The 10,646-nt window shown below is 44.4% G+C and overlaps 1 protein-coding gene across 1 annotated transcript; it reads right to left on the bottom strand.

The window, feature by feature from the left end:
• Window positions 1–706: 706 nt before the first annotated feature.
• Window positions 707–10,424, bottom strand: SFRP4 (secreted frizzled related protein 4). The gene is made up of 6 exons (XM_041773417.1): window positions 9,677–10,424; window positions 8,464–8,544; window positions 8,301–8,366; window positions 6,016–6,214; window positions 3,228–3,291; window positions 707–1,262 (listed from the first exon to the last, which is right to left on the bottom strand). Exons 1-6 carry the CDS (start codon window positions 10,122–10,124, stop codon window positions 1,077–1,079), a joined length of 1,044 nt encoding a protein of 347 aa, XP_041629351.1. The 5' UTR covers window positions 10,125–10,424; the 3' UTR covers window positions 707–1,076.
• Window positions 10,425–10,646: the final 222 nt, after the last annotated feature.

Genomic DNA, 10,646 nt, shown 5'->3' with positions numbered 1-10,646 from the left:
GACAGTAGTTGGTTTTCCGAGCCCAGAGCTGGTGTGTGGCAGGGGTGTCATTGCAGGCTGAGAACTGGGGACTTTGGACCAGTCCTGGCCCTCTCGCACTGGGCCCACGGCACCTTTGTCAGTGCCAGCTATCTGCAGAGAGAACATTCTCTCAGGATTGGCATCAAGATATCTAGGATGTCCTGGGAAATGAGATGAGCACATCCACGGGTGTAGTCTTGGGGGCTGCGTCACTGGTGTATAAATGATCATAGGAGAAACCAACCTTGTTTCTGGTGCTACGTAGTGATTACTAATGAGAAGCATCATGAACATGAATTCAGAGCCTTTCCACCCTCAGCATGGTAGCCAGGAAATAAGGATCCAGATATGGTGTGTTTGCCTTTCCCTTTTATTTAGTTAGTTATCATCATTATTGTTTTAGTTTCTAAAGTTTCTAGCTAAAAACGAGCTGAAAGGGTTCTTTGTGAAAAAAAAAAAAATCATTACAGTTTTCCATATCCTACTTTTCTAGATAGTTCAAAAATTCCCTTTCATCACAGAAATTCTTCCGCAAACCGTAAACACATAAAGATCTTTTAGACATTCGTTCCTCTTGCTTTCTTCCTTCAAATGATCGTATTTCCGATCGCATTTAAAATATTACGAACATTCTAACATGACAAGTCAAACTGAAATATAACAGATTGTAAAAAAAAAAAAGGTGTTTTCTTTGTAATATGGCATTTATTTTACAATGCACATATTAGGTCAAATGGTAAGAACCAAAGCATCTTCCCCCCCCCTTGGAGATCGCACAGAGTGGGCGCCTTTGAAGGCTACCCTGACTGCCGCAAGGAGATTTGTCCACAAGATTTGAGCTTTCATATACCTTCCATACCAAAGGACATACCTACCACTACAGTTTGTGGCGGCTTAAAAAGAAAAATTGAAGCATATCATTAAGAAAAATCTGCAAGATGTGTCTGAGGAGTACTGCAGTTGTGAAGGCGAGGGGAGCAGGGCCTTCCCCAGGCTGGCTGGGCAGTGGCTGGCCTCATCCTTGGAGGCAGTCTCCGTTCTGGAAAGCAGCTGGCTCACACTTTTTTTGGGTTTGTTCTCTTTTGGGCACTCCTAGCTTTAATGGTCTTCTTGGGGCTGGCTGGTTTGGGAGCAGGAGGTTTTCCCTTTGGTTTCGGGGTGTTGCTACGACTGGTGCGCCCGGCTGTTCGCTTCTTGTCCTGAACGGTCCTCCGCTGTTCCCGCAGCCTCTCTTCCCACTGCTGGGAGGCAATTTGTAACCGTGACCATCAAGTACATTTCACCGAGTAATGCCATTAAACTAATGTCAGGATTGATGCCCCTTTTTTTCCCCCCACTGTCACATGTAAGTCATGATAACAACGAATAAAATAGCTACGCTGCACTATGGCATTTCTCATACACTGGATGATTTGAAAAGTGCTCAAGGTGGGATGCAATCTGGCTATTTATTCATTTCACTGAAACTCCCAACAGCCCTGCTAGGTGGGCACCACGGTAGGGGCCAGGAAACCAGCACACAGAGCTTATTTGCACAGTCATGTGGCTGACAAATGTCAGAGCTGGGATGCAAATTCATCAGTCTGACTCCAGGGCCCAAGGCCCCAACCCATGCACTTTTGCCCATAGGCCCTGCGATGCCAGTTTCCTACACAGCAAGTTTCCTACAAAGCAGGGGTTCTGACACGGCTAAGAGGCGAAGCCTCACTAGGAAGTCCAGGGGCCTTCTTATGGCATTTGTGGGTGGGCTCACCTAATTCTCTTACTTCCAAAGGAAGATAGCCCCTCCCACCTCTAGTAATCCACTCAAGTATTAGCTACCCAGAACTGATGAGAAACGAGACTTTCTGGATAGTTGTTTCCTTGATAGAAAAGGATTTACTACTTCTACTATAAAGAAATACTACTCATTTAAATAGCAGCATGTAAGAAAAAACTGAGTCCACCTGAATAGATGTTGCTTTTTATCACAGTATATACACTGTTTTGTTGGAGTTTATTTCATTCAGTGGAGAGTCTGAGCATGAGCACAGGCTGGGCATTGTCTGAGGCACCAGAAATACAATGAAATGAGAAACACTGTCCCCACCCTCCCAGGGCACAAGTGTAGTCTGTCGTGAAATAATAAACTCATTAGGCCTGCTCTTATATGGTGCTAGCTTCAAATTCTTACGGAAGCATTACTGGAATATTTGCTGCAGAAGTGAACTGCCTAAATGGCCATGATTCCTGAAAGCTTGCTTTCACTCAGGTTCTTAGGGTGGACTTGCTTTCTATATTGATGCTTCCAATCTGCTGCGGTCTTGGAAACTGCATAACCAATCCTACTAGAATTTTCTGTTCAGGAAGGCGAAGCGGGTTCCTGAGCAGCTCCTGAGTTTTTAGCTCAGATGTAAAGGTCGTGTTATTCCCAAACGCACCCAGTAGGAGAGGCTTTGTTCAAACTACCTTCTCTGTAAGTCAGTATTAATATAGACTTTTCCCTCACACACTAAGAGGGCACAGGCAGTAGTAGTAAGACCTTTTGTGAACCTGAAAACACAAGTCCTCCTACAGATACCTAAACGTATTTAGAGGAGAGCGGGGATGCTTTAAACATTTCAAACCAACGATCTGATTTCTTTGGTTCTGGTGTGAACTCATATCTCTGGGCAAAAAATTATTCTAACTCCTTTCATTGAATTACCAATCTTTCTCTGATGTTACCATTAAAATCATAGATTTGGCCCCAAAATGATTATAGTTCGTAGATAATTGATTTTGACAAGTCTCAAAATTGTTTCAAGCACAGGGAAAGATTATGCTTTGTACAGAGACAGCATGAATTTTAGGATTGCACATTCCCATACCCTGTGTCTATGTTTGTTTTAAACCCTCTGGAGGTAAATTCTGCTCAAGTACGTGACTGATTTTGCTAAGATAGTTAAATGAAATACCACAGGAAAAAAATTTTAAACCTTAATTTAATCAAGGTTATATTTTATATTAAAATAACCAATTGATCAGGATTGAATGCAACCAAATCACCTTGAGATTGAAGAGATCTGAACTACAATTTCCAAGTCAAAGTAGCGCTCTCCTAACCGCTTATTCAAAAGATAAATAGTGAGAGCCTGGAGATGGGAGTATGTGCTGAACCCCTAGTGCTATAGAATTTCTTCACTCACACTTAACTCTGTATTTGGGGTATTGCTAACTATACTTACTATGGATCTTTTACTAAGTTGATCTCTCCATTTTTCAACTAAACAGTTTTCAAGAAGCATCATCCTGAAAAAAAGAAAAAATAATTTATCTTGAGCAATTCTGATTATAAAAGGAAAAAGCTTAAAAATACAAAAAAATTGGAAAAAACCCCAAATTCTTTAAAACCTCTAACCCTACAATCCACATATCCACTATTCATATCTTACTAGCATTTCCTTTTATTCTTCCTTATACCTATATATATATTTAAATTACACTGAGTATTTAGGTCATATCATGTATTTCCTTTTGTCATTCTATTATACACATTTTCTCATTTAATTAGAATTCAAAAATACAGCTATAATAACCATATAATATTTCAACAATAATATCCATTACACACTTAGGCCTTTCTCTACTGTTGAACCCCCTTCTTTTGCTTAGCTCCTGTCACCAGCATTGTGTTGAATGTCCTTGTACATACAGACTAGTGTGTACTGACTTATTATGCCTCCAGATAGATTTCTGGAAGTAGAATTATATATAGGGTCAAAGAGTATATATTTTTTTCAAAGTTTTCAATGCACAGTCCCAAAGTCTTTTCAGAATGGTTGAACTTTGGTTCAAATTATTTTTTAATTTGGATTGGAGAATTAAAGAGGTAAATTTATTTACTCTTTGTATTTCTTCTGGAACTTGTATAGGTTTATGTACATATTATTTATATATTGTAGTCTTTACATGTCAAATATGAACTTACATGAACTCTTTATAGAGTAAGGTTACTATTCCTTTGTCATAACTATTTCAAGTATTTTTCTCAATATTTATTGTCCTTTTGGGGTGATTTTTATGTCCATGATATTATATCATCAAAAATGCATATTGACATTTTTCCATTGTAATTTCTTACATTAATTTCATGTTTGCAAAGTATTTTGTCATTCAGATTTCACATACCTACCTATTCACCTAATTTTACCCTCTATGATGAAGTTTTAAAAATATTTCTTTACTCCATTTGAAATTTATTTTATAGTATAGTAAAAAGTGAACATATGTGCTAATTTTCCAAATAAAAATATTTGAAACATTTACTAAACAATATATTCATGTCCAATTGATTTGCCATATCTCCTTCATAATAAGTTATTTTATGCATTAGAATCTGTTTCAAGACTGCTTTCTCTGTTTTATTTATCTACAGGTGTACTCTTGCACCACATGGTTTTAGCAAGTACAGCTTTGTACCAGTTTTCTGTTTCTCCTAAGGCAGATTTCCTTTCAAATGGTATTTTCAAAATCTCCTTTATACACTCCTTTATACACTCTTTATACACTCCGTTTGTTTCTCCAACTGATCATTAGCATCCTTTGTGAAGACATAACTCCCAGTCATTCAACAATATTTTTACTGGCATTTTCATCAGAATTACATTGAGTCTATAAATGAACAGAAAGGATGACGGGGAAGCTGTTATTTAATTCATTTATAATCCATTCATCTGCCCCAATAGGATTCAATGACTATGTTCCGGTATGTTCCCAGAACCATCTAGTCCTACAGCAGATACAAACACTATGCAAGAGATGAGCCTAGAAACAGTGAACATTCATGCAGTCTGCTTCTGTAGAGAGACAAGCTGCAAGTAGAAGAACAGCTTTAAAGCCAAGAGCACCAGATAGTATACGTGGTATGAGGAGGGTACCCAAGTACTGATAGAATACAGATCGAGAAAGTATTCAAGTGAGGCTAGTTTCAAAAGGTGTTTTGGAGAAATAGCCCATAGTTGTATCCAAAAGAAATACATGAGCAGTAATGGCAGAGAATCAAAGGGAAGACTTGTTATATAAAAAAGGGCCTATTTTGTGGGAGATGTATCCTGCAGTGGGTTATGGGGCCCATCCAGTAACCTGGTCTGAAGAGTTCGATTATTACATTATAAGGTACCAATATATAAAAAGAGGCCAAGGAGAGAGATGCGGGGAAGCCACACTCCCAGCTAGTGATATATAGACACATGTATATACATGCATGTGAGTGTGAATATGACTGTGTCTGTATGTAATGGTCTATCAAACAAATATTGTATACATTTAGATTGTATATAAGGAAAGTGTGGAATTGTCGTTAACTTGATCTTTAGGTTATTGAAGAGCTCTTTGAAAAAATTCAGTACTTGCCACCCTAAGATTGATTTTTTAAAAAAGATTTTATTTATTTATTCATAAGACACACACACAGAGAGAGAGAGAGAGAGAGAGAGAGAAAAAGAGAGAGAGAGAGAGAGAGATAGGCAGAGGGAGAAGCAGGTTCCATGCAGGGAGACTGATGTGGGACTCGATCCCAGGACCCTGGGATCACGCCCTGAGCCGAAGGCAGATGTTCAACCACTGAGCCACCCAGGCGTCCCCCTAAGATTGATTTGAATGGTCTGAATGTCTTAACTCATAGTAACTGATTGGCCTACAATTTTGGAAGTCAAAATTTTGAAATAAATTTTGAAAATTGCTTTTTAAAGATTCCATTTTGACATTTTGAAGTTGATTTTTAAAGATTCCATTCAAATCCTCATATTTCTATTTTTCCTTAATGCCACGTGGAATTAAACAATATTGAGGATACGTGAGATCACAACAGAGGCATCTATTTAAAATTGTCTTGTTTATTTCTTTCTTTATTGAATTGTCTTGTTTAAAAAGAACTCCGGGTGCCATATTTTTTTTTTTAATAAACCATGACTGCTAAATGAGATTCATGTTTTTAGAAGCAGCGTGCAGTTTCTTCTGTCCCTTGGTGCCTACCTGGAGCGCCACTCGTAACACATGATGAGAACGTCTTGATGCGGCAGGATGTGAGGACACTGGCAGGAAGAATTTGTAATGAGCGGGACCTGCGTTCGAGGGATGGGTGACAAGGACTTGAAGATCTCTTTCACGTCCACCACAGTGGTTACTTCGTTACAGCCACTCCTCTGCACAGCTTTGATTTTGGCATGAATGACTGCAATGTAAAAAGTGATAGAAGTGTGGATGAAGCCTTTGGAGACAAAGACTTGGTGTAATCACGCCAACTCCTGAGCCCTCTCTTAAAGAATGCCTCCTGTAATTATGGTCATGTCCGAGCTGCCCAGATGCCAGCAAGAAGCCCACACAATCGTATTGTCAGCATTGTCTTTAAAGTCCTGGCTCATGCCACAAGATGTATGAGCAAAATGACAGGCAGGCTTCGTCTGGGCTCTGCTTCTGGATCGGTGAGGGCTCCTCATGGGGCTGCAGCTAGGATGTGAATAGAGAATCTCAGGGATTGTTCTCAGGCTGAAAATGCTAAAATTTGGTTCGTTTGTTTGTAGGTCTGTTTGCCAAAAAAACAAACCAGAAGATTCAAGTCAGGAATGTCAGTAAATATTTCACAGAAATGAGTATTTGTTTATCCCCTGCCTTGTGATCATTTGAAGTGAGAATCATATGTTTTTGGGTTCAGAAGCCACTTTTCTAAAAAGACATTATTTTAGAGAGAAAGATTGAGAGTGCGTCCATGGGGGAAGGGACAGAGGGAGAGGACAGAGAGAATCTCAGGCAGATTCCGGAATGAGCCAGGTGAGCCAGGAGCCCAAAGGGGCAGAGGGGAGGGCTCGATCATGAGATCATGACCTGAGCTGAAATCAAGAGTCTGACGCTCAACCCGCTGAGCCACCCAGGTGCCCCTCGGAAGCCACTTTAAAGTTTGGATAGTCCAACCACCCGTCTGACGCTTGAACTTTTTTTCTCTTCCAAAGGAAGTTATGAAAACCGTGACATTTCTGAACTGGAAGGAGGCTCTGAAGATCACTGTTCTCAATCCTTTACTCACACGCTGTCAGGGCAAGGTCTGCGGTGAGCAGAAGTGTAAGTGTTATTACAGATGGCTGTTAACATCACTGCGTCTGACTACGCTCTAAATTCTGGCCCCTTTGGTCCCTTACTATTACTGCCTTCCATGGAATTGTAATCAGCCTAGCACAGATCTGTCTTGGATTCCGTCCTAGAAAGCTGGTTTATGAAGAAGCCAAAGGACTTAAATAGAAAATGGTTTCACCATTAAAGTAGTTATGGAGAACAGCAAGACAGTGAAGCCCCAGTTAGTAAGGAGGGCTGGGGAGTGTCAGATGAGGGGCAAAGGAGATTAGACTAAGACACTATCTACAAAAAACGTTTTTAAAACGACAACAATGGAAGCTACTGGAAAAGACCATTTGCTTTTTTTTTTTTTGTTTTTGGTTGAGTTACCCACGTTGGCTAGATTTAATCTCAAATCTTACAACTCAAATAAAAGGTTATGTTTTCAGACTTTTATATTGCTGCGGTCTTCCTACTTTCCCATGTGACATACCACATAAAGTTGATGATTTAAAATTTCAGTTTGAATCATGGAAAACAAAGTTAACAAATAAAATGACCATTTTGCCTAAAGAGTTCCTGTCATTTCAGCAGAAGTAACGTAGGAAATGCAAAGGAACATAAAATAACCGGAACGGATATTTTAAAAGGACACATTTTTAAATTAAATCTATTTTCAAATGATAATAGAATTCGGTTTACTTAAAAGATTAAAAATAGCTGACCCCCTACAGAATGTGCTGACTGCTCTTTCCAATAAGACAGGAGGGCATTTAAACTATGCCAATGCCTGCCTGTACCTCTTTCCCCACAATTCCTTTAAGATGTTAAATATCTGTAGGAGTTTATAAGTAAAAGGAAAACAGGGGGAGGTCTTAATTCCTGGGCCTCAGATAATCCAACCCACGGATCACCCACTCTTCCGATAGCACTGAGATCTCAGGAAAACAAGTCAGGTGGGCCGTCCTGGCTGAGTGGCCCGTCTGCCTAAGACAAGTAGGACCTCGATGGCAACTCTGCTCTGATCCGCACCACTCTTCCCCCCGGGGAACCTATTTTGTATTTGCTTAATTTCCCCAGAAAAGCAAGACATTTTCCAGCTGTCGCCGTGCCATCTGGAACCCACGTAAGTTACCACTTTGTGATCAGCTTTGCGGCTGGCTTTGCCATGTGCCAAGTCCTCCAGTAAATGGTTTCATCAGATGACTTACCGTAGCTGTAGTTTTTGCTCAGATACGTCGCCAGAGTCGGCTTCACCTTTTTGCACTTGCAACGGTCTGGAGAAGACGAAAGAGAGACAATAAGTTGGAAAAGTGTTCAGAAACCACACTGGGGAGGAGACAAAGGGGGAACCTCAAGGGAGAAAGAACTCACCGGGGCTTAGGCGTTTACAGTCAACATCAAGGGGCCTTTCCTGTACCATCATGTCTGGCGTGATGTCTACCCACTTAACGTCTGAAACACACAGAGAGCCACGTAGGTGTGGTCAGTGACAGCCTGCTCACCCGGCTGGAATAAGGAACCATCTGGAGACAGACGCTAACACAGTATCACAAAAGAATGACACTACATTGTAAAAGTGGCATGTGATTGTCGTCTACTTTTTTCATACAAACATTCCTGGGCTTAGGAAAGAAGATTTTTGAGTGAAATTTTGCCCATCGAGCACAAATTGATACGAATGCACATCCATTTCACTTGGCTGACGCACACTAACTTCCCTTCCAAATCCATTTTAAAATGTTGCTTTTTCGCAGCTTGACAGTTGACACTAATCAAAACATGCAGAATATTTCCAAATCGCCGCCTCTCTTTTTGCAAGGCAGAAGCAGCCCACAGCTATCTATAACCCCCCAAGAGCATAACCCTCTTTTATATAATCTGAGCAATAAATACTTTTTTGTTTTGTTTTATCCCTAAAGCTTTGAATTAGAGAGGAATTCCGACTTTCCCTTCACCGTACTTCTCCTCCTTCCTGTGTTGGGCAATGCTCTGACCTACAACCTCAGAACCTACACTAAGGCAACACCATAATCTCTCTAAATGTGCAGGCTAAAAGCATGCAAAATGTTGTTAGGTTTCGTTTCAAGAAATGGTTTTAAGCTTGCTCCTTCATCCTAGAAAAGCAGCCAGATGACCAAAAAAAAAAAAAAAAAAGGAAGTGAAAGTGGACATCCAGTTAACTAAGATGCCACAGATGCCCTTTCCCAGAACGACTAAATTTACAAACTGCGCTCCTGTGGGGAGTGGTGACTTACGGGTAGGTACTGCTTTTTTTGGGGTGGGGTGGGGTGGGGTGGGGGCAAGAGTTTTCAGGGGCTCGCACTATACGGGAGATTCCCGGTGGGATTGTTTTGGGGATCAAAGTGCGCAGCGCTGGCTCGGCGCAGCCCAGGCCCCACCCAGGTCGCGCCTGCAGCCGCTGCTGCTGCTGCTGCTGCTGCTGCTGCTGCTGCTCGCGACCCCGTCCAGGTGCGCGCCCCCGACGGCTCCGGCGGCGCCTCCCGCCCCGCACGCCTGCTCCACGGGACGCGCAGCGCCCCCCCCCCCGCCGCCCGCAGGCAGGTCCCCTCGGGGCTGCCCTCACCGTCGGGGAGGTCGGTGACGATGGCCTCGGGCGAGATGCACACGCCGCGGTCGTACACCGGCAGCTCGTCGCAGGCCAGGCTCTCGGGCCAGCTGTGGTTGTACATCTTCATGAGCGGCTCGCAGTCGTCGCGCGCGCGCTGGCACACCGACTTGCACGGCTTGATGGGGTCGTGCAGGAACTCGAGCGTGCAGATGGGCGCGTACATGGCGCAGAGGAAGAAGCGCAGCACCGAGCTGCAGTTCACGTCCACCAGCTCCTCGTACTGCTCGATGGCCAGGACGGCGTTCTCCTGCGTGCTGTGGTGCAGGTGGTTGGGCATCCGCGTGATGTTCCAGGGCATGTGCCGGCACATGGGGATGCGCACCGCCTCGCAGGGCGCGCCGCGCACGCCGAGCGCCAGCCGCAGCCCCAGGCAGCACAGCGCCGCCAGCACGGCGAGCCGCATGGCCCCGGCCCGGCCGCCCGCCCCGCTAGCCGTCCGCCCGTCCTCCCTGCCCCGGGGGCGGCCGTCGCCCGGGGCCGCGGACACGCCGTGCGCCCGCGGGGCCCGGCCGGGGGTCTCGGAGCGCGAGGGCGCGGGCGCTCAGCCTGCGGGGCGCCCAGCCGCCCGGGCAGCTCGGGTCCCCGACGCGGCAGCTCCGGCCCCGACGCGGCAGCTCCGAGCGCAGCCGGCCTCGGCCATTGCGGGACCCTATTTATCCCGACGCGTCCCCTGACGTGGGCCCGGAGGCTCCCGCGGCGGCGGCGGGCGCGCCCCTCCCCCGCCCCTCCCCCCGCGCCCCTCCCCCCGCGCCGCGCCCCGAGCGCTGACATCATCCGCTCCGGGCCGCGGCCCAGGGCTGCGAGCCTGCGTTTCCCCAAAGTCCCTCCTTTTTAGTCGGGCCAGTCCTTGTCCTTCGCACCAGGAGAAAGAGTCCCTGGCAGTCGTTTTGGACACCGGATCCAAGAGGGGGCAAGGAGAGGACCT

Source organism: Vulpes lagopus, chromosome 11 (genome assembly GCF_018345385.1).
Source record: "Vulpes lagopus strain Blue_001 chromosome 11, ASM1834538v1, whole genome shotgun sequence".
Taxonomy (NCBI): domain Eukaryota; kingdom Metazoa; phylum Chordata; class Mammalia; order Carnivora; family Canidae; genus Vulpes; species Vulpes lagopus.
The sequence above is the reverse complement of the archived record's forward strand: the minus strand, read 5'-3'. Positions and strand labels throughout refer to the sequence as shown.